Source organism: Theropithecus gelada, chromosome 7b (assembly GCF_003255815.1).
Source record: "Theropithecus gelada isolate Dixy chromosome 7b, Tgel_1.0, whole genome shotgun sequence".
NCBI classification, from domain to species: Eukaryota; Metazoa; Chordata; class Mammalia; order Primates; family Cercopithecidae; genus Theropithecus; species Theropithecus gelada.
The window spans coordinates 36,729,108-36,753,995 of NC_037675.1; the positions used below are offsets into that span (position 1 = coordinate 36,729,108).

A 24,888-nucleotide genomic window follows, 5' to 3' on the forward strand; every position below is an offset into this window, starting at 1 on the left:
TTCCCATCCTCCACGAGGGCCCCATTCTGCAATGGCGCTGCTAAAGTTCTTATCATCTGGGAAAAAAGGAGGCAGGATATGAAAACAGAGAATGGGTTTCTAACTTTTAGAATTCCCCTGGCTCAAATTTCCTCTGTCTGGGTTGCGTGAGGAAATATGCTTGACTAGTTTAGAGATGCAGAAATCACTGCTCCAGTCTTGCAAGTTCCAGCCAACCACAAGATGCAAAACCATCCATGGATAATTAAGCTGGAGTGGATAACCACTCATCAAGGGGAAAACTGTAGCTGGAACCACAGTGAGGCTGGATTATAGAGTGGAACCCCCAAGAACTATGGGCTATTAGCTGCTGAGGCTCACTCTAACCACTTCACTAACATTGCAATAATGTGACTGCATTTTACATGATTGGATTTAAGACCCCACTTATCACATTATGGTTGGGTTTGATCACATGTAAAAAGTTTCCAAAAAGCACAAATTACTATCTAAACACAGAATATTAGTACATTGACAAACAGGCCTTCTATTAAGCAGTGTGTTTTATATTTTCTATAATAAATACTTTGCTAAAGAAATCATAAAAATCTAGGTTAACTCTGAATGACAAAGGTAGAGTCCAGTACTTTAAACTTTATTTATTTTAAAAATCACTCCAACTATCTCATGTACTCCATATACATATACATCTATTATGTTTCCATCAAAATTTTTTTTTAATCCTGCAGAAAATGTTGTGCATATATATACAAAATATTGCATAAGATACTACGAGTTCACAGAGTCCTCTGAAGTTTAACCCAGTGGACCTCAGGTCAAGAAACTAATGTCTTTTCTCCCCTTCATTGTTACATAAAGATGAATTAAAAAAAACTAATACTTAAATAGTAATAAGTAATACTTAAAATCTCTCAAAATTTTAATCAAATTCTTCAGAGGTTTAAAAAATACATTAAGAAACACATTCCCATGAATAACTTTACCAGTAATAGTTGCAACTTCAGCAGAGAAAGCTTGCTGATTAAGACTGCTTGTTTCAGAATCTATATGAAGAGTAGTTAGACTAGCCACTTCCTGCTCTTCAGCACTCTGGTGATGGCCAGAACCTGAATCCACATCAGCAGAGGACGTAACCCCAGTGTCAGCTCCAAAGCCAAAATCTACAGGAAGAAGAAATGTTATTATATGAGTCCCAATTACAAAGTAAAAATATTTACAAGAGAGCTAAATCAGCAAAATGATCAAACATAAACATTCCCTGTACATCTATTCTGTTTACATATCACTCAGACAAGTGTAAATAATCTTAATACTCTGAAGACTATAATTAGATCAGAATAGTGTACAAGCCATGAAGGGAGGAAACGTAATTCTCCAACGCATCTCCCAGTTCTTCACAAACTTAGTTCCCAAGGTTTTGACTTCTTTTTTAAGAATTTGGTGCCCTTCACTGACTGCCAAGTGCAATATAGAATTATAGCTGAATAACTAAGTGGTAACAATACAGCACCAAATAATATCACTGATGTTACTGTAACACGGAACAATTATTCAAGGGAAGTTCTGGGTACTGTAGCATTGAACATAATTCAAATATTTGGTTCTCAAATATGAGTGTGTGAAACAGTGGTAACTCATAATCATGACTCTGTTTTTAGTAACAGGTCCAACCTAAATTATTTTCCTTTCTACAGTTTTGGTCTTAAAAATGTCATTTCTTTTAAGAACGGATCATATATATATATTTTTAATGCTCTTAATTTGGCAAAATAAAGTAGTAGCTTCGACTTAAGGTGATTCCCTAAAACTTCCTTTGAAATTTCACTGAAAATTGAAATAAAAATAAGTGGGGCCAGGAATGACACCTTGCACCTGTAATCCCAGCTACTCGGAAGGCTGAGGCAGGAGTACTGCTTCAGGCCAGGAGTTCAAGACTAGCCCACACAACATAGCGAGACCCTATCTCTAATTTTTTTTTTTTTTCTAATGTGGGAGCCACTGCCTAGGTAACATTGGAGAGGAAGGTGATGGCTACATAATCCGTAAGTCAGTCTTGAATAGAAGACAATCAACATAAAACATAGTATCCAAATAGAAAAGATACTTGCTGTCAAATTTTCGGCCATCATATTGGAAAGCGCTGAAAGAATCCGAATGACTATCTGAGCTGATAAGATCACTGCTCCCTGCACTGGCAGGAGAAGTCCATTCTGAGGGCACACCCGGGTCATCAACAGGGCGCATCTGGTTCTGCTTGTTTAGAATATCAGGGAGGTCTTTGGGAATTTCAAGGCTGCCTGGACTACTTCCTCTTCTTGTCATAGTCTAAAAATTCAAGAAATATTTTACTATTAAAAAAAAGTTTTTATTCTCTTCAAGCATCTGAAACTTTTAATTTCCAAACCATCATAATACATGCTGAGATTTAGAGGCTGAAGTAGGAGTGGAGAACACACTCACCAAATAATCTATGTAACTGAATGGAGCTAGAGCCTGACTTATTGTTGGCCTGCCTAAAGACCGAAATACCATATGACGCTGGGTCTGTGACTCTTAAGTCTCGGTAGGATCCATGCAGTGAATATAAATTAAAACAGCAGAAAGAGAATTTAAGTGGGAAAAAAGCAGCAAACAAAAAAGACAGTGGGAGAGTGGAAAGAATGACAGCAAATATGTCATTCAATGATTTTTATCCACTCAAGGGAAAAAAAGTAAGCCTAAAAAGAAAAAAAAGGAGGGGCTATATAATGGAGTTACAGAGAGGTCAAACCCAAAGAAATATGACAATTTAAAAAAACGAATTCCAGGTCCGGTACAGTGGTTCACTCCAGTAATCCCAGCACTTTGGGAGGCTGAGGTGGGCAGATCACCTGCGGTAAGGAGTTTGAGACCAGCCTGGCCAACATGGTGAAACCCTGTCTTTACTAAAAATAGAAAAATTAGCCAGGCATGGTGGCGTACGCCTGTAATCCTAGCTACTCGGGGGGCTGAGGCAGGAGAATTGCTGGAACCCAGGAGACGGAGGCTGCAGTGAGCACTGCACTCCACCCTGGGAGACAAAGCGAGATTCCGTCTCAAAAGGAAAGCAATTCCACGTGTATTTACCCTTCCCTAACAATTAAGCATTATTAGAGATAAAAGAGCCTCTGCTTTCATGTTGCCATAATCCTAACATTCCAGATAAAGATAACTTTTAAGTCTCTTCCAAAGTTATCTAAAATGGTTAAGCAATATTTATGCTAGCAAAACTAATGGGAGCTTGTTCACAAACAGATCTTCAGACAAAAATAAAAATTATATATGTATTTTTATTTTATATATTAAATTATATTTATTTATTTATGTAACTATGGGAGCTGGGACAGAAGGCCTCCATTGCTATCTTTCCCATTGAGGGCTGGCAGCTGGCACCAGGGTAACCTATGAGCAAAGACGAAAAAAGGGGAGACTAGGAAGGTAGCTGCTTATACCTGTGTACTTGTGCACAGGTACTTGTCTGATCTTTCACCCTGGTGAAAATTATGAGGCTGTTTGTTTTATGTCTTTAGATAAAAAATATTATAAAAATGTAATTCAAAAATCTTAATTCATAAAAAGGGTTATATTTTGAGGAAAGGTTATTTTGAATAAGAATTCCCATATATAAATTGGCATATGTGTAAAAAGGTACATATCTGTTAGTTTTTCTACCCTCATCTATAAAACCAAATATATAAAATAAAACTTACCGAGGTATTACCACTTCGAAGTCTTTCTGCTATAAACTCATCCATCAGATCAGGAACATTAGCACTGCTGCTGCCAATATCACTATTAAGAGGAGGCAGTTTTTGGCTCATGTCCTCTTTATTGACTAAAAATAAATAAATAACTATATATAGTGAGGAAAAACTTAACTGCATTTTCTAACTTTGAAACAAATAACAACCCAAAACAAAGTATCTTTGCCAATTATTTGCCAAACATGCATTTATGAATAATTTCCCTTCTTTTAGATTTAATTTTAAGAATTAGTAAATTGATATTTACTTTATTTAACTAAGCAGATGTTAGTCAATCTTCAGTATAACTTTAAACAGCAAGAAAGCTTATAGATAAGCACTAGCTGAAGTTAGGTTAATATTGCCTATAAAGAAACTGGTATATTTATCTTTTTTCCTGACTCAATGTTTCTATTTAGAGCCTTAACAATTTATAATTTCCTATTTCCCCCAAAGAATGTTTTCAGGGAATATATCCTTTGAATCTATGCAAAACTCAGTGGGATACAAATGCATTTGAGTATTTATAAATACAAATTCTATGGTTTTGATATACTGCTGTTTCTATCCATTATAAAATCTAATTTTAGTGCTTTAAGAATACAAAGTTGACTTTCACAAAGGTTTTTCTTACAAAAAAAATCCAAAATAGTTATTTTGATTTTTTTTAATCTCTACATTATTAGTATTTTTACCACTTATATTAACAAGAAAGTTTTAGACTTGGGAAACTAACTTACAGAAAATAATATGGTATCTATGTCACTACTATGCTATTGAAAAGTTGATTTCTCTGCAATGAAAGGAAAATGAGCACTGTTTATATTCCTAATAAACTACAAAGTATTTCAGATTAAGAAAATACACTGGTCAGAAGCTCACTGTGAAATACCATTATCTTTATATGACTGGCCAGGCTTTGCTAAGCTGTCAAATACTGCCCTCAGGTGGCATTAATGGCTCAATGCAAGATGCATTATACAGCGTTGTTAATCATGCTAACAAAACCATGTTAAAACAAATAAAATCAAAACCAACCTTACTGCTGAAAGTTAATAGTCTATATACGTAAAGTTATTTTAACTTTGACTCAAGATAGAGAAAACGTTACCATAATCTTGCTTTCTGTTATCTGTCCATAGAGGTTCCATATTTAAATCACGATTGGCTATTGTGAAACCTTTATGTACATTTAAAATCCCAGAAAAAAAGAAAGTAATGAAAGTGTTTCAAGGACACAACTTGCATTCTATATAAATGAATGCAAAACTAAAAGCCTACAGCATGTTTGGAAATGGCTTAAATGAAAAGTGATTAAATTCACTTTGAGATTTAAGAAATAATTTCCTCATCACTGATAGTTAACTATAATGTTGGTGCTGGCTGTAGGACCTTGATTTCTATTATGTTAGTTGTCAAAATATTTTCTATCAAGAAAAAATACAAAACCAAATAGATCAGCAGTAAAAATAAATGAATTCAATTAGAAGTATCTGGTGCCCTTTTAAACTATAGTGGGGTGGGGAAGAAAGCATAATAACTCCTTGGTAAACTTAATTTCCACACTTGTGGTACACACTCAGAAAAATACTTGATTTAGGTAGTCTTTGATGGGTCATTGAAATTTTCCTATATATCCACTTTCCTATGTTGTTCAGCAGCAAAGAGGTTTAACTAAATGCCTTATAAGGGAAATTAGTAATTTAAATAAACATTCTATGCTGGGAAAAATACAGCTGGGAAAAGGCGCATGCATAACCAAACAGAGAGAAAGCAGTGACCATCCCAAAGCTTTTTGATTGCTTATAGCTTGCTTCAGTTGCATTAAGCCAAACTGGTGCTGTCTTTCTCCTTTTGCGCTCTGCACACTGTTAGTGCTCACCTGCAGCTTTCCTTCCAAAATAGCCCATTACATGACTGTACAGATCCCTCAGTGGAGCCTCTGGTGGCATTCTGTTCTGCCTCTGTGGGGAAACATTTGCCTTCGGCTTCGAAAGAGCATGTACAACAGTTTTATAAACGCCACCCAGGGAGCCCTGCTGTAGTCCTGCCTCGTGACTTGATGACCTAAGAGTACTACGACTACCTAACTGACTACTTGCAATTCCTTCTTTTTGTAATATGGTGGTGGGAATCTCTGTGGATTCCTTCACTGTTTTACTACTTACTGATGCAGTACCAAGTGTATCTAGAGGTCTGTACACACCAGGTTTTACTAGCTCTGTAGCACTATTTGAGCTGGTATGGGTGTTGCTGGTGCTGCTATTGCTGCTACCACTACTAAAGCCACCGAGCTTCCGCAGTCTCATCTTCCATGGAGCCTCTTTGTTTTCCAGAGGATTATAAAACTGAACGGACTCAGTGGATGGCCTAAAAGTAACATGAACACTATTTCGTTTTTTAGTAGCAATTTTCATGATTTTGGCTCTATGAGTTACTGTTTCAGACAAGCTCCTTTTAGTTGGAGAAAGTTTGCTAGTACTTGTAACATGAGGCATTCTGCGGTTAACAGGTGATTTTAGTGTTGCTTTCTTGGCACGCATAACATGTGGGACAGTGATTTTTTCATTAATTTGCACACTCTTAAGCTTTTCAACTAGTGTTACATCAACACAAGCATCTAATTCTGTAGCTGCTTGTCTGTACAGATGTTTCCTTTTTTCTTTATCACAAGGGCTATCTGAACTAGGCTCTGATGGCTGTTTATCACTGTTTGGTTGCTTAGATTTTTCAGAAATTTGTGTTCTAATAAAACTGCCTGACTGGTTAGGTGCGATATTACTCATGAAGACAGCTGAGTTTGGTTCTTTCTGAAACTGTAGGTTTTCAGGAGTCCCAACAAAAGAGGTGATATTTTCTGATTCAATTTCCTGATCTGTGCATTCTAATTTATCTAAGGATAACCTTTCACCCCTATTTACTGCAATAGTCACTTCCTGAGAGGCTGGGTCTTTACCTATCTCATTTTTACTATGATTTTCCTGGTTTTCCTTAAAATATTCTTTCAGGGTGGAAAGAAGATCATCATCTCCTTCAAGGTCAATGTACTGGATTTGTTCAAAAGCTGAATCTGCAAGTTCTACTGGACCTATTAAATGACAAAGATGGTCATATATGCTATCACCAACTTCCAGAGAAGACTCTCTACTATGAGTATCAGTGATGTGGCTTTCAGTGGATCTAGTTATTGAAGAAGCCTCTGTGGAACTCTGCAAGCTTGGTGCATGACGGGATGAACTGTCAATGACAGGAACTGCACCTTTGGCTCGTTCAACAGTGAATGGTTCCAAGATGTCAGAAGTGCTGCTACTTCGAGGCAATGGCTGCTCCTCATTCAAAGCACCAAAAACTTCATTTCCAGTTTCTTCACTTTGTGAAAAATGTCTGACTCTAGTTGAGCGGGGAAGTATTTGAGCATCATCAATATCTGTAAAAGAAAAAAAAATTATGTAGAGAAGAACTAGATGAATATAAAAAATAATTATTAATTTCAATAATACCCTAAAGCATATGCTTTAAAATTAAAAAAAAATCTGAGTTTTTGTAAGCTCAATGAAAAAAAATCAAAATACAAATCTGTTTTTTTAAAAAAATGATGGGCACAAGCCAATATAGCATGTAGTGTCAATGAATTAGAAAACTACCAAAACACATTTTAAAATGTTAACATGCATAGAAACAGTGAGATGATGAAACATTTGGAAGTGCAGATAAAGATAGAGCTGTGCCAATAAATCAAGCAACTCAAATGCCATTAAATTTTTCCTACTTATTTAAGTTCCACGCAGAAAAAATACACCTTAACACAGAAAGCCGATCCAAGTATCCCACTGTAGACTCTTATAGGGTCTAATAAATCCTCCAGCTTCCTCCCCAAAAAGGTAAGAGGCATCTTTTCTTCAAATTTTGCTTCTCTGTTTGATTACATATTAGAAATGAAACTCCCTACCCTCTTCTTAAAGTTCTCTTTGTCAGGAAACTCTTCTCCCAAGGTGTTTTACTTTATAACAGTATTAAAATCTTATTCACTGACATCAAATAAAGTCAATATATTTTTTTAAAAATCAATTGTATTCTTTTGTTTTTTGGCAAAACCACCACTTAAATCTGCTAGGAAGAAACTTTACCTGCCTGTTATTGGCCCTTTCCATTAAACAACCATCAAGCTCTAAAAACTGTTATCTCTGGCTTCATACATCTCCTTTTAAGAATTATAGGCTGGGCATGGTGGCTCACACCAAAATCCCAGCACTTTGGGAGGCTGAGGTGGGCAGATCACCTGAGGTCGGGAGTTCAAGACCAGCCTGACCAACATGGAGAAACCCCATCTCTACTAAAAATACAAAACTAGCTGGGCATGGTGGTGCCTGCCTGTAATCCCAGCTACTCAGGAGGCTGAGGCAGGAGAATTGCTTGAACCTGGGAGGCGGAGGTTGTGGTGAGCTGGATCACACCATTGCCCTCCAGCCTGGGCAACAAGAGCAAAACTCCATCTCAAAAAAAAAAAAAAAAAAGAATTATAGATGATTCTTTATCTAATTTAACTATCTCACAGAGAGATTATCTAATTTATCTCACAGATGAGAAAATTGAAGCCTAGAGAGGTTAAATTACTTTATCAAATTTACAATAAAAAAAGTTTGAGACACAGGCTTAGTGTTGCATATCACCGCATTATTTTCACTGCCTTTCGTGTTAAGTTTATGGTAAACCCTCAAAAATATTTATGAAATTGAAAATCACAGGAAGAAATAATCATTTAACTGTTCAGGTATATACAAATTCTCAACAGGAATTTTGAAAGCAAAATACAATGTCTATGAATCCATCATGGTCTGTAAGTTACCCAGAAATAACAACAACAAAAACATTGTTTTCAGAAGTCAGCAAAATATAATGAAGAAAGGACAGGGTCAAAAAGTCAGCTGTTGCTACTTATTAGGCTTCTTGCAGAAAAGTTAAATGAAACAGAACTATAACTGAACAATCAAATGAGAAACTTTAGATCCAGAGGCAAAGCAGTGACTTGTCCAAGATTACAAAGTAATTTGTTGATTCTTACTCTAGACTTTTAGTTTCCTCATTTATAAAATGGAGATAGTCATTCGAAGTATTTTTGGGATCCATGCTACTATGGCTGAAAAAGGCTAGTCCTCCTGCAATTTCATTTATACCACCCTGTTTGTATGAGGTCCAAACGGACCTACTTTATACTAAATTGAGATCAACAGAGGTTTGTATTATGCCAAGATTCTAGTATACTCCTGGTGATACACTAGTAGGCTCTCAACATAGGTTAAATATATAGTATCTTCTGAAGCTGAAACAATTAACCTTTTGTCCTTAAACTGAGGGGAATGTGCAACTTTAAAAAATGACATTGTTTTTCTTCCTCATGCACTCCATTCAGAAATTTTTCTAAATGAAAAGTGAAACATTTGCTTACAAACTTCACTTTGATGCACTTATACTTATTAAGTGTTTAATACAGCAGATAACTAACTCATATCTGTGCATCTTGACAAACATAAATATTTCAGTTTTTTACATCTGCCATAAGGGATCATAAGAACTTCTGCCTCAATGACAGAGATTATATTCAGCATGCACTCTAAATTTCTTTCCACACAATATTCTAAAGAACTCAGCAAAGGATAAAGACTGTATAGCTGTTCTATAAGAATTCTTACAAATTTTATAGCTTGGAATTAATTTTACCAAAGGTCAAAATCAAGATTTCAAAAGATTAAAATCATAAAAACATTATGATGCTAACAAATATATGAATGTCAGAAAAAGTAAAATATTAGTTTTAATTTTTAATTTCTTTTATTGATATTTCACAATTTTTCCATTCTAAAGAAGCCAGGAAAGATTATTATGATGTTCTGTGTTTAGGAATTCCTTCCTAAACTCAGCCCTCACATCTTGTATATTAGAAAACTTAACCAGTATTTCAGCCTATTTTTTTTTCCTAAAACTTTGTTACCATATATGAGTATCTAAAACTTCTATGCAAGCTTAAGAGGGAAACAGCTTAAAAAAAAATGTAGCTGGATTTTTTCTACCAATATTGTAGTATTGGAGAATTTAAATTTAAACAATGTTTTAAAGTCTTAAGCTTTAAATATAGTTCTTTCATGGCACATAACAATACTAATTACATAAAATCAAAGAAGAAAATAACACTGACATGAAATCAACTTCATGCTAAATTCAGATCAAGAGGGATGTATTATGTCAATACAAATGGCACCTGAATTAAGCTTAATTGACTCTAACAAGCCTTACATTAGTTGAACAAATACATTACAGCTGAACTTTACTGAGAAAAAGACTAAATAATAACTAAACTATACACAGTATTTTCCATATGCCAGGTGTTTTTGTAAGCATCTGACGTATCATTCATTTAATCCTCACAACAACCCCATGAAGTAGGTGCTACGCCTATTTTATAAACGAAGAAACTGTTTAAGTGACTTACCCAAAGTTACACAGCTACAAAGTGAGGAGCTGTGGTGTAAAGTAAGGCAGAAATTAATCTTTACTCTTAATCTCTTGAATAATACATCATATATGTTTTGTACTCATGAAATAATTTATTAATTTTTAAATAAAACTTGGTAAAAATTAATTGCATTATTAAGAAACCATAAAGCCAGGCTTTGGTTATATCTCAATATAAACAAAATGAATTTTAAAAAACCCATAGAGCAGCATAGTGATTTACCTCTATAAAGCTAAGAATGTTAGAAATAAAAATCTAACTAAAACAAATGTTAGTAAATTATACAGAAGGAAACAACAAAAAAAACTTTGTATTGAATTGCTAAAAATAATGGTGGCATCAGGTTTAAATAAAAATGCCCTCAAAACAATTTAATTATGTTGCTTATATTTTAACTTAAAAATGAAAGCTTTTAAATAAAATCTTATATGTTTTTTCTCTTTCTTTTCTTTTTCTTAAGGGAAACCAACTGTGTTCTCTTACTCTCCTGGAGGAAGAGAAGAATGATCACTCAAGGCGAATGGCAGCTGCAGCAAAGCAACACCAAAGGTCCGTTTCACACTAAGAGAACACTGCACACTCTCTTCCCGTATTCCAGTGCTCACATGTTCAGAGAAACTCCTCTAGTAACACACCTTAGAAATTATGCTTGAAAGTATAGTCTTTTCAATTAAATGTTAATCTAAAGCATTAGAAACCATTTAATGAGTGAAACAATAAAAATGTTTTCAAGTGATTTACAAAACCTGCTTTTGCACATTGAGAAAATGCTTCCTGTATAGCCTATAAAGTTACAGAAATGTCAAGTTTTATCTCTGGGTTTCCTTAATACTGTTTAGCATTAAAGTGTGTCAATTATTTCTAGATTTAAAAACCGGGTTTTCCCCAGAAATATTTTGTTCAAAAAGTTTTCTTTGTTAGTTTGAAAGGAAAGCTGTACATTAAAGTATACTACCAGCTTATAAAAGGTTAAGAAAAAAGTACTCCTTTCCTCTAGATTTAAGTTTCTTGAGGATTTTGGTTTTGTTCATTGCAATATCTCTATTGCTTGAAAGAGGACCTGTCATATAGTATGGGCTTAATAAATACTGGTAGAAGAAAAGCTTACCTTAAAAAAAAAATGTAGCTGCTTATTGGTAAAAAGCAAGTTAGTTACTCACAAAAAAACCTCTTCAGTTAAAATACTACCATATCACTAGAAAATTTTAATAATTTCTGAAATGATGCATAGAATCAAGTGCCAAAATCCCCTTTATTAAAGTTAAATTATTTTACTGATTAAGCACGAATGTTAGCTATCAGTAATATTTTTATGGCTCCTGAATTCGTAATATCATTTAAACTAGTTTACATAGAAATTGATGCCATTTTGAAACTCAGTTTTTTTCTGCTAATTACCTACGTTTTTGTCTATTTGGGCAACAACGGCAATGTACTTTAAGGTAAGTAAAAACTATATACAGCAAAAAAAAAAAAAAAAAAACTATAGAGCATCTATTTTCAAATATTATTAACAGAGGCTATTAAAATTCTATCTTTTTAAGATTAGATGTTCAATTTGTAGGTAATTCAAAGCAGTTTTTACATTATTGTAATCATATGAAAAGACTTATAAGCAACAAATCAAGCTCAATAGTTTTCATTTAAACTACTAAAATTTAGCCCAGTCGACTATCTTCTTTTTTATTCTAATATTGTTTTCCTGATTTTAAAATTCTTAACATAAACTACCAATACATTTTTTATGTTAAGAAAAGTATAGTATTTTGCTAATGAGTATGCTATATAATGTCATGTTTAAGTTAGCTTCACATTTTCCTGAGATGTTCTTTTTTAAAAATTAATGTAGGCCGGGCGCAGTGGCTCACACTTGTAATTCCAGCACTTTGGGAGGCCGAGGTGGGCGGATCACCTAAGGTCAAGAGTTCAAGATCAGCCTGGCCAACATGGTGAAACCCCATCTCTACCAAAAATTTAAAAAAATTAGCTGGGCATGGTGGCAGGCTTCTGAAGTCCCAGTTACTCAGGAGGCTGAGGCACAAGAATTGCTTGAGCCCAGGAAGCAGAGGTTGCAGTAAGCCAAGACCACACCGCTGCATTCCAGCCTAGGCAACAGAGCAAGACTCTGTCTCAAAAAAATTAACGTAAATTATTCCAGGAAAAAAAAAATTAATTTGCCAGGAGGCTGAGGTGGGAGGACTGCTGGAGCCCAGCAGTTCCAGACTGCAGTAAGCTAGGATGGCACCACAGCAATCAAGCGTGGGCAACACAGTGAGAACCTATCTCTTAAAAAAAAAAATCTAATTGGAATTACGCTACAATCAGCAGATTACAAGTGAAAAATTTGTAAAATATTAATATCCTGTTGTACATCGATGACAGGAAAAAATTCTTGATTGTATAAAGAAGGGCCTACTTTTTTGATGAGATGAAAAATTCTCCATAATGGGCAGAATTTAGGAAAAGGATAGGCCTGTGAGACATACCATTTTATTTTTGGTTGATAATAGCCACAAAACAGAAGTATAAGGAGCTCAATTCAAATAATAAAGCTTTGTTAATAAAAAGAGATCGGTCCCCAACATTAGCAGTCTACATACTACAGCCTAGATAGACCAGAGTCCAATAGCAACAAAAATGACAAATAAGTTTTGGGAACTGGTTGAAAGAAATTGGGTCTGTAAGCTTAATTTCAGGATGAGAAACTCATAGTACTGGATTAGAAAATAATAAGAAACATGTGTGGAAGTATACATAACGCTGCCTACCATGTTTATATTCTTTTATATCCCTTTTTTCACTAAAGTGTTACTTTTGGCAGTAAAAGCAATTTGCTTAAGAATAATGATTCAGATTTCTGGCTTCTCTCTTAAACATTTATCAAGAAAATGAGTCAGGCTGGGTTACCAAACGTATACAATCTAGCACAGTAATTATCAAATAAGTGATTATCAAAGGCCAATGAGAGGCAGGCCAAGGAGTGAACTTGTCCAGACACCAGAATAAATTATATTAGATGTTTGTGCAAGCCAACATATTGTATCAAATTTGATACATATTTTTCAAGCTGTTATAGATGAGTCTGATGTTAAGAAACAGTGCATTGACATAGTGCCCTCAAACTGGTCCCCAGAACTTAAAAAAAACTCTTTAAGCGCTGGGTGTGGTGGTTCATGCCTGTAATCTCAGCCTTTTGGGAGGTCAATGTGGGGAGGATCGCTTGAGCCCAGGAGTTTGAGACCAGCCTGGGCAACTTCATGTTCAGAAATTCCCTGGGTTACGACCCTGTCTCTATAAAAAAATAAAAAAATTAGCCAGATGTGGTGGCATGTGCCTATGATCCCAGCTACATGGGAGGCTGAGGCAGGGAAGTCAAGGCTGCAGTGAGTCATGTTCGCACCACTGCACTACAGCCTAAGTAACAGAGCAAATTAAAAAAAAAAACTTTAACTCTTCAAGAATACTCAACTGTTCAACTACACTAGTCTATAGCTGTATATAAAGCTCTATCATATAGCATCATACTTACAACAGTGCAGGTAGTACAGACAGTTACAACAAGAACACTGGAGGAGGAAAAAAGGGCTGGGAACCAAGCAGGATACTTAATACTTAAAAAACTCATGGTCCTTTCTCATAGAATTAGTACGTTTAAAAAAAAAAAAAAAAAAAAGGATTTAAAAGGACTTTCCTTTTACCTCTCCTGTTATCTGAAAGTATCCGAAAAATATTTTTCTGACAAATTCTACTTCTAACCGTAAGCTAGAAGTAGATTGTCTACGATTTGTTTCACTGAGGTTTTTTTTTGGTGAAGTACTTGAAGAAACCTCGATTCCTGATTTCAGAGATACACTCAGGAAATATTTTATGAGTTCGTTTAAGCTAATTCACATGAGGGAGAGCTACAAAAGCATGAAAAACCGTTTACTTTTTCCCCTTCATACAGTTCACTTTCTTATTAATTCTCTGTACATTAAACTATTCTAAAGTAAAATTTACTCAAATCTTGGAAGAAACATCAGCAATTAAAAAGTATGACTGGTTGATGATCTAAGATTTTGGTGATTTTTGTTTTTTAATTTAGTACTATTTTTACAAATCTCTATTCTTATAACCCCTACATTTTCTCTTATCTCTTCCTCTCTTCTTCGCTCTACACCTAACACCTGAAGAAGAAAACTCCAAGCCTTTAATTTGCCTCTAAGAATTGCAGAGGCAAAAACCAATCCAATAATTTAGATTTCTACAATGTAAACTGTTGTAAGATTAATCCTGTTTAATTTTCATATTGGTTCTCTCTGGAACCTTAATGGCACAGGATATCAATATCACAGGATATCAATAACACATGGTTTCACTGCGTTAGCCAGGATGGTCTTGATCTCTTGACCTCGTGATTCGCCTGCCTTGGCCTCCCAAAATGCTGGTTACAGGTGTGAGCCACCACGCCAGGCCAACAGTTTTGTTAACAGGTTTTCTAAGGGTCTTTAATATGTTGATTTGCACTATGAATCTTTAATCTTTTCCTCTATGCACCGATTTGCATCTCCTGGAAAGTATTCTAAATTTACATCAGCTTGAAAAGTCCTGACTTCATTCACAAGTCAGTTATCAGGAAAGGAGGGATTTTGCTGCTATTTTAAAGTGGCAGGTTCCTTGCCTCTTTCAAATTCTAAGAGAAAACATGATTTTTAATTCAAAGCTAACTGTAATTATGTTTTTATATTTTAAATGTACACAAGCATAAAAAACTGGCAGTAAAAGCATCTGAAGTCGTCAATAAATTATCACTGGTTTTGGAGGATTATGTATATTTTTCATATGCTTTTCCATGTAATCCATGTTTTCTAAAATGAACATTATTTTGATAATCAGATATAAAGTTTGTTTTGTTTTAGTGACTGATGTCTCAACATCATCTAAATCTTTAAATTTATCATAGAAAGCATATTATCCCAGATGGGGAAAAGGAATACAACAAATAAAACCGCCATTTAGAAAATTCCTTTCAAACAGTGTTCATAAATGTTTAAATCATAAAAGCATAAAAAAGGTAAACTTTCTGAATTATGTATTTACAGCAAAACAAGAATTCTGAAATAAGAACTTCTCATCCTGGGTATAGCACCAATCTAAAATATTTTGAAAGGAACAACCTTATCTTTGTTTTAGCTATTCAAAAATGTTTTAGCACTTAACATGAATATTTGCCAAAACATTAAGTTACAGATGAGAAATTCTGTAAATCCTTTAAGATATTGAGAAAAAAATAAATCTTTCGACAGTTTTTTAAGACAGTAGCGGAATGTCTAATCCAATCAAACTTTTAAGAATTAGTGGCCAAGAGAATTCAAATTCTGTACTTAATATAAATAAATGAATAGAATAAAATAATAATGGAAGTGGCCAAAGCTCATTTTAATTTTTCTAAACATGTCAAGAACGGTTTGCATTAAATGTTCTAAGTATGTCTTTTATAAAAGCTAGGAGCAAAAAATGTATCCAAGAGAAGTTTACAAAAAAACCCAGAGTTTCTTTTAGCTGTATCTGATTCAGTTTTAAGAACAGAAACATTGTTTGCCATCTTAAGTAACTAGATTATACTTTGATGTAAGCAGCCAAAATCTGTGCTACTCACATAAGGAGGTACAGTGCTTAAATGGAGAACTAAAGAGACAAAAATATTCTAATTCTTTATTTGTAGCTAAGCATCATATGTAACAAAATTGTGTGCCATTTCCTACCATCTATTAAAATTTATATTGTCACATCTACATATTTTTAAATCTTACTAATTTTCTGCACTGGTAGCTTAAAATATTCAGGTTGCTTAATTTTACTGGTGTGAAATACATCCATTCATCATCCATCAATACTTACTGGATATTAAGGTTTGGGTTGAGGCCAATTTTTCTATTATTGTCATCAATTAAACTGAAAAATCAACTCCAATTTCATTATAATTAATTATATTATGGTTCCAAAGTTAACAAAACAAGTAGGTTTCTTTGAGTTAGCACAATTTGCACATTGTATGATTTTATTTATGCCCCAAATTTTTTTTTTTAAACAAAACTGATCTATGGTGATGAACAGCAAAAAGTTGTTATAATTGTGTGGAGGGGAGGAGTGCATGGTGACTGACTCAAAAAGGTCACTGGGAAACTTTCCGAGGTAGTGGAAATGTTCTATAATTTGTTTGTGGTGATGGTTAATAGGGGTGTGTACAATTTTCAAAACTCATTCAACTGAGTCTATGGATCTACGCATTTTATTACATGTTAATTAAAATTTAATGAAAGAGCAGACCGTCCCAGTACTGGAGACCAAGGACCTGAGGCAGAACCGGAAAGCTAAGCAGGTTTTGAAGCTCCTTGGAAGTCAGGGCTTCACAGAATGGTTTAAAAATGAGTGAGTCCTTAGAATTCTATATATGATTACATGTAATATAAATACAAAGATTTATTCCAAAGCAACTTTTAGATGATATACTTTTCCCAAATACTGATTGCCCTTACTTAGTTCCATTCCTATAGACAATACAGAATAAATTATTCAAGATTTACCATATTGTCAGTCAAAACAATGGGAAATTAAAAGTCAGTGCTGATTATCTTTCTAAGTCATCTTTTACAAGACATCTATGATATAAATATATACTACTACTTCTTTTAACCACCTGAGAGGAAGAAAAAAACATGAGCAAAAAAAAAAAAAAAAAAAAAAAAATTGGCCATTTACAACCAAAAATACTGGACATTGGCACAGCACTAAACTTAGCACTTCCAGAATGAACTGCAAGGACAGCATTAGAGTTCAAATAACTCAAAATGTTGATTTCTCAATCATTTTCCCAGTTTCCCACACCTCCCCCAAAGAAATTAACTTTAAAGAGTTTATTTGATTAAGCAAAATTTGAAAGCAGAGGATTAAAAAGTGAAAAAGGTGGTGCAGAAATTAGCAGAGGTGGCACTACCTGAAAGCTCATCAGAAAGGGGAGTGAGAACAATATCAGGCAAGAAGGGTTTGGAAGTATGGATCAGAACAGGAGCACTTTTAGCACTGCGTATATAGGCCGATGGCAGAGCACATTCACCAATGGATCGGCTTCTCATGGCTTTAAAAAAGGAAAAGAAAGAAGTGGGGAAGGAAAAAAGAAGAGTGACTATAATGAAAGGCTCGTGTCACAGAAAAAGCAGCAACAGAGAAAACTAAAAGGTACAAAGGAAGGAAATTATAAATTAAAACATTTCAGCACGGCAAATACTGGCAAGCTGTAAGAAAAGAAATCAGAGAACACACACAACATTTTGAATATAATTTTTTTATATAAAGCAGGAAAATGCTATTATTAGCAGTTACAATGGAATAGCATTAAACAACAGCAGACACTTTAATTAGCATTATGTTCTCAAAACCAAGGGTTGAGAAATTCACTGAATGGAAACATTGAAAATAACTCAATATTAATAATTCAAAGAAACTTTTGGAACAATATTTGGGCATATCTCTAGGCAATCCTGAGCCATTCTTCTTAAAAAGGCTGAATTATAAGAACAAATCATTCCTACTTTCATACTCTTTAACAAAGTTTTCTAAATCACTCAATGGTCTTTCTTAGAAATTTTCAGGTAATTCATAGTCAAAAGGATTTAATCTCATGGCTAGTATGTGTTTCTGGGAAGAGAATGCTAATCAAATCAGTATCTTTTATAATAAAGTATAAGAGTATAATTAAAATTTTTACATAGAAACATTTATAGAAAACACAATTTGCACAGCATGAAAAATTGGGTTCTTGATACAAATAGATAATTTTATGCTTATTCAAATCATAAACACAAAAACAAAATTGTTTTCAAAGATAGCTTTAAACTGGATTACTTTTTAAAAATTGCATTTGTAGTTGTATTTGATAATTTCTTAGGAGAGTCCCTAGTTCACAAAAATTAAAGATAAATTATAGTTCACTTGGAAATAATCAAGTTTATACTTCCCAGAGATTTTTTAAAAAAACATTTATTTCAAGGATTCTTGATTAAGTTATAGTTATTGTTACACATGAATCAAGGACTTGAAAGAAACAATATTGAATAATATCCAGTGTAATAGCAATGGTGGTAAAATAAATAGTTTGAATATTAACATCATTTCAAATTCCTGAGTTTCCCTGATTACTGGACAGACTTGGTTCCCTGAAGTTTAAATTCCTTAGATTATTACACAACGCACACAAGGCCTTTACGACTTGCCTACAAGCTACCACTCAGTAAGACTTTATTTTCTTTTACTGTCCTCCCATGCTGCCATCACTCAGAATTTTACAATGTTCCTTAAAATTTTCATTCTCTTTCACCGTCACATCATGTCTTTGTATGTTGCTAATGTCCTTGGTGTCTCTTTCTTCCTGACATACTCCTTCATACTTGAAGTACTACCTCATATGAGAAGCTTTTTTCTCTTTTTCTTTTTTTGAGACAGTCTTACTCTGCTGTCTAGGCAGGAGTGGCATCATCATAGCTTGCTGCAACCTTGAACTCCTCGGCTCAAGCCAATTCTCCCACCTTAGCCTCCAGAGTAGCTGGGACCACAGGCATGTGTCACCATGCTTGGCTTTTTTTTTTTTTTTTTCCCTCTATTTTGAGTGGAAACAAGGTCTCGCTATGTTATCCACGCTGGTGTCGAACTCCTGAGCTCAAGCGACCCTCTCATACTGGTCTCCCAAAGTACTGGGATTACGTGAATAAGCCACCATGCCCAGTCCCTGAGAGGCTTTTCTAACTCTCCCAAACAATTATTTACTTTACTGGCAACACAGCAATAAACAAAAACAAACAAGAATTCCCACTTTTGCAAAGCTTACAATCTATTTCTCGTGGACTGTATGTTTTTAGGTCAGCTTACCCAACTTTTCGAATGCAAGAACCGTATCTTCCGATCTTTGAATCCCTACTCCCTACCACATATAAGTGCAATAATTTTTTACTTTTACTTAATATCTATATTTGAGTAGGAGTCCAGCTTAATCATTTGAAAAACAATTTCAGGCTGTGAAGATACGGAGGAGAAAGTAAAAACAAACATTAACCAAAAACTAAATGCATTTCATAGTTTATAACTGGAAAAAGATAATCACAGATTAAAAAAATGTATGAATGTCAATAAAATTAAGGATTCTTTAAGAACAATCTGTATGTAAAAAATACAGAAGCGTGGAATATGCTAAGATAACGGCAACAATTTGTCTTTAGTGTATGGCTTACCATGTTATGTATTAAAGATCAAGTGTATTTTTAAAACAACCCATATACAAAATGTCAGAATCTCACCCTATTCCAGTGTTCCTGCTAGCTTCTTTCCTTCTTGAGAAAGTCACCAACAATTTTATAATCTAATTTGAAACAAAAGTTACGTTGACTCCAACATAATCACTCATTAAAACTGGTCAAAGACACAAATACATATGGAAATCTTAAAGTGTTACACAGAGGGTAAAATATCATCTATAGTTGTAATCACATTTCATATATATATGTATGTATTTTTTTTTTTTCTTTTTTAGACGGAGTCTCACTCTGTCACCCAGGCTGGAGTGCAGTGGCGCCATCTCGGCTCACTGCAAGCTCCATCTCCCAGGTTCATGCCATTCTCCTGCCTCAGCCTCCCGAGTAGCTAGGACTACAGGTGCCCACCACCACGAATGGCTAATTTTTGTATTTTTAGTAGAGATGGGGTTTCACCATATCAGCCAGAATTTTAAAATACATTTTTTAAAAACTTGAATTGAATTTTTGATTCCACAGATAAATTACAAGTTTTTCTTTTTTCCCCTAGGGATAATTTCTGGGAAATAAAAACTCCTTTTTTCCTTTCTTTCGCAACACAAACTTGAAGGAAGAGCTTGGGCATTTGCCTTGGAACTTTTTTCATATTAATAATGAAATACATCTGTGTTGTGATTCTGAATGAATTCTTTAAAAATGTTACCCTTCGGCTGGTGTGGTAGCTCACACCTGTAATTCCACACTTTGGGAGACCAAGGCAGGAGGATGGCTTGAGTCCAAGAGTCCGAGACCTGCTTGGGCAACTGAGGGAGACCCCATCTCTACAAAAAACAAAAACTAAAACATTAGCTGGGTGTGGTGGTGTGTCCCTGTGGTCTCAGCTACTCTGAGGGCTTGAGGTGGGAGGATCACTTGAGTCTAGGAGGTCAAGGCTACAATGAGCCGTGTTTGTGCCACTGTACTCCAGCCTGGGCAACAGAGTAAGACTCTGACTCAAAAACAAATGTAAAAACCCTAAAAAATGGAGCAAAAATGGTCACCTCCTTTTGTTGTTGTTTTAACTAAACTCTGAGTCTTTAGGCATACTTAGAAGTCTATCAATGGCTTCACAGCTATGTGACCCTCACTACAGAAAATTATTTACAATGAATTAGTTATTGAGATCTTTTGGGATTTACTAACCTAAACAGTTACTGACATTCCTATTAGCACATACATTCCTAAGACACATACATCAGTGATCATAAATCTATAATATGCTTAATGGGCAGTATGAAAAACATAACATCAAAAAGTAAAAACAGATTTTCAAATTATGAGCATGACAATTTTTGAAGGCTTCCTATCTTTTCCCCTCTCAAAAAAAAAAAAAAAAAAAAAGCATTCCCATAAATTCACCTCGGACCATACAGAATATATAAAAAACTGTAACTTGTACTCTGGAGTTTCCGTATAGCATAAGAAATTCATGGACAGCAAATGTGATGGATCACTAACAGCATACAAATACAAAAAATAAACATGAGGAAGGCAACTCCGGAATTTTCTCATTTCCAAAGTATTATACATTTTCTTCCCTATTTATTAAAATTCACATTATGTATACATTCCTATCCATTGGCAGAAATACCTGTTGAAGTTCCCAAATGTAGGCCTATTATCATAATACACATAATTGAAAAGCAAAATCTGCAAACAAAACAGTGATATATACGCTCCAGAAGTTGAACACCAGGTCCTATATCATAAATGCAAGCAAGTTACATTGCTTATGAGTATGTTCAAAAATGATTCTTAAATTCATTGCAATCTCTCTTAATATTTGTTAGCATAAGCAAAACCAGACATACTCTCCACATTTTTTACATTTTAAACTTAACTATTAATAACAAAATTTATCTTAATAAAGCCATCTTGAGTATTCTGAGATAAAAGGATTACATCATGCTTAATATTTTTTAAATGCAGGTAAGTTGCCTTTATGTTTATTAAGCGAAAAATAATGAATAAATTATCTTAGAATTTCAAAGAAAAAACAAAAAAATTCTCTTACAATTTCTATCTGAAAATCCTAGAAAGCAACCAGTAAAATAAGTCTTTGAAACGTTACGTGACAAAACTGCTAATCTGCAAATTTCAACATAGACTATACTAGTACCTTTATGAATTGTAAGGACATAAGGTGCTTACATCAGTTTAGATCACCAGTATAAAGAAAGCTGTTTAAGTTAGTCAGAAAAAGTTAAATATTCTATCACTCTATCAGGTAATTCAAAGTCATAGGAAAAAATACAGTTTTAATGAGAGAGCAATCAGGTTTGTTATTAAACGAAACATTTCATAAAAGAGAAATATAAATCAATGTCAGAAATACAATTTGTTTCTCCCAATGCAAGTCAGAAAATAAATAAATGGAGAATGACACAAACTAAAAAATGAATTAAAAATTTTACAGATAAATCTGTGGTTATTTCAAATGTCTAAATTATTTTCTATTCCGAAAAATACATTTTTTTAAAAAGAATATACATTTTTCAAAACAGTTTTAGATTTACAGATAAAAAATGAGTGGCAACTACAAAGAGTTTCCATACATCCCTTTCCCCCTCCCTACCAGTTTCCCCAATTATTAACATATTGTATTAGCATGGTACATTCACTACAATTAACAAGCTCATATTGATACAGTATTGCTAAAGTCCATAGTTTACATTAGGGATCACTGTTTATGTAGTACCTTCTATGGGTTTTGAGAAAGTATAATGACACATATATAACATTACCGTACCATACAAAATAGTTTCACATCTTTATTCTCTGTGCTTGCTTCCACCTATTCATCCCTTCTAGCCCCACCCCCCTATTCCTAGTGCCTGGAAACCAGTCATCTTTTTACTGTTGACAAAAGTTTGCCTTTTCCACAATGTCATATAGTTGAAATCATACAGTATGTAGTCTTTTCAGATTAGCTTCTTTTACTCAGCAATACTCATTCAGTTTCTTCACTTTTTTTTTTTTTTCATGGCCTGAATGCTCATTTCTTTTTATCATGGAATAATATTCCATTTCATGGATGTACAACAGTTTGTCCATTCACCTATTGAAGAATATCTTGGACAATTACAACTAAAGCTGCTATAAATATTTATGTGCAGATGTTTGTGTGGACATGTTTTCAACTTATATAGGTAAATACAAAGGGTGCTATGGTTGGATCCTACAGTAAGACTATGTTTAGGTTTGAAAGAAACTACCTGTCTCCCAGTGTGATGATATAATTTTGTATTTCCACCACCAATGAGAGTTCCCATTGCTACACTTCCCTGCTAGCATTTGGTGTTGTCAGTATTTTGGATTTTAGCCATTCTTTTAGGTGTGTAGTGGTTTCTTGTCTTAATTTGCAATACTCTAATGACATATGATGTTGGGCATCTTTTCCTATGTTTACTTGCCATCTCTATATCTTCTTTGGTGAGGTGTTTGTTCACACCTTTTGCCCATTTTTCAGGTTGTTCTCTTCCTGTTGAATATTAAGAGTTCTTTGTATATTTTAGAATCAGTCCTTCATCAGCTATGTGTTTTGCAGATTTTCTCCCAATCTGTGACTTGTCATTTCATTCCCTTAACAATGTCTCTCACAAAGCAGAGTTTTAAATTTAATAAAGTCCAACTTAGCAATTTTTTCTTTCAAGAATTTTATTGTTGGTGTTGTATCATAAAACTCATTGCCAAACCCAAGGTGTCTTAGACTTTCTCCTATGTTGTCTTCTAGGTGTTTTATACTTTTGTACATTACATTTAGGTCTATGATCTGTTTTAAGTTAATTTTTGTGAAAGATGTAAGGTCTGTGTATAGATCCATCTTTTTTTGGCACGTGGATGGATGTCCAATTGTTACAGCACCATGTTGAAAAGACCATCCTTTCTTTATTGAATTGCCTTTGCTCCTTTGTCAAAGATCAGGGGACTCTAGTTGTGTGGGTCTGTTTCTGGCATCTCTATTTTATTCCATAATAGTCTATTCTCTCACGCATACTATACTTTCTTGATTACTGTAGTAAATTTTGAAGTCAGGTTCTGGCCCTTCTCTCAATTCATTCTTTTCCTTCAATACTGTGTTGACTCTTCTGGCTCTTTTGCCTTTCCTTTTTTTTTTTTTCCCCCTGATACAAGATCTTGCTGTGTTACCCAGGCTAGAGAGTGCAGGGGCACAATCATGGCTTACTGCAGCCTTGACCTCCTGAACTCAAGCACTCCTCCCATCTCAGGCTCCCAAGTAGCTGGGACTACAGGCACATGACACCACGTCCAGCTAGTTTTTGTATTTTTTGTAGAGACAGGTTTTGTCATGTTGCTCATGCTCTGCCTTTCTATATAAATTTTAGATTCTTTCTGTCAATATCCACAAAATAACTTGTTAAGAACACAATCAACTGAGATTGTGTTGAATCTACAGATTAAGTAGGGAAGAAATGACATCTTGCCAATAGTGAGTTTTTCTATCCATGTACATGAACTAGACCTCTCAACTTATTTAGATATTCTTTGATTTCTTTCACCAAAGTTTCATAGTTTTCCTTATATAGATCTTGTAAATATTTTGCTAGATTTATACCTAATTGTTTTGGAGATTTTTGGTGCTAGTGTAAATGGTACTGTGCTTTGTTTCAAATTCCAGTTGTTCATTGCTGGTATGGCGGGAGCAACTTGACTTTTATATATTAATCTGGCATCCTATAACCTTGCTATAATGGCTTATTAGTTTCAGGAGGTTGTCACCTTGAAATTTTCCACATAATCATGTCATCTACAAAGATAGCTTTATTTATTTCTTCCCAATCTGTAGACCTTTTATTTCCTTTTCCTGTCTTACAGGAATAGTGAGATATCCTTGTCTTGTGGATCTGAGCAGGAAAAAAACTAGTTTCTCACCATTAAGTATGATGCTAGAGGTAGGTTGTCCTGTGTTTTTATTTTTTAACAGATTTATCAAGTTGAGGTAGTTCCCCCTTTTCCTACTTTGCTGAGAATTTTGTTTCGTTTTGTTTTGTTTTTGAGATGGAGTCTGGCTCTGTCGCCCAGCCTGGAGTGCAGTGGCACGATCTTGGCTCACTGCAAGCTCTGCCTCCCGGGTTCATGCCATTCTCCTGCCTCTGCTTCCCGAGTAGCTGGGACTACAGGCACCTGCCACTATGCCCAGTTAATTTTTTTGTATTTTTAGTAGAGACAGGGTTTCACCATGTTAACCAGGATGGTCTTGATCTCCTGACCTCGTGATCTGCCCACCTTGGCCTCCCAAAGTGCTGGGATTACAGGCGTGAGCCACTGCGCC

General features: G+C 34.6%; 1 protein-coding gene and 1 pseudogene across 12 annotated transcripts in view; both read right to left on the reverse strand.

The window, feature by feature from the left end:
- The window catches only part of RALGAPA1 (Ral GTPase activating protein catalytic alpha subunit 1), a 278,210-nt gene that overhangs the window by 150,537 nt on the left and 102,785 nt on the right, over positions 1-24,888 (reverse strand). For 4 of the 12 annotated variants that reach the window (XM_025392196.1, XM_025392200.1, XM_025392195.1 and 1 more), the window contains exons 17-20: positions 7,021-7,188; positions 3,729-3,853; positions 2,109-2,325; positions 984-1,160 (exon numbers count right to left, since the gene is read on the reverse strand). In XM_025392196.1, the coding sequence (XP_025247981.1) occupies positions 984-1,160; positions 2,109-2,325; positions 3,729-3,853; positions 7,021-7,188 (687 nt within the window). Of the gene's footprint in view, positions 1-983; positions 1,161-2,108; positions 2,326-3,728; positions 3,854-5,643; positions 7,189-17,248; positions 17,390-24,888 lie in introns of all 12 variants that reach the window. The other 8 variants (XM_025392194.1, XM_025392197.1, XM_025392198.1 and 5 more) reach the window with 4 other exon arrangements.
- Positions 10,737-10,937, reverse strand: LOC112629637 (annotated as a pseudogene).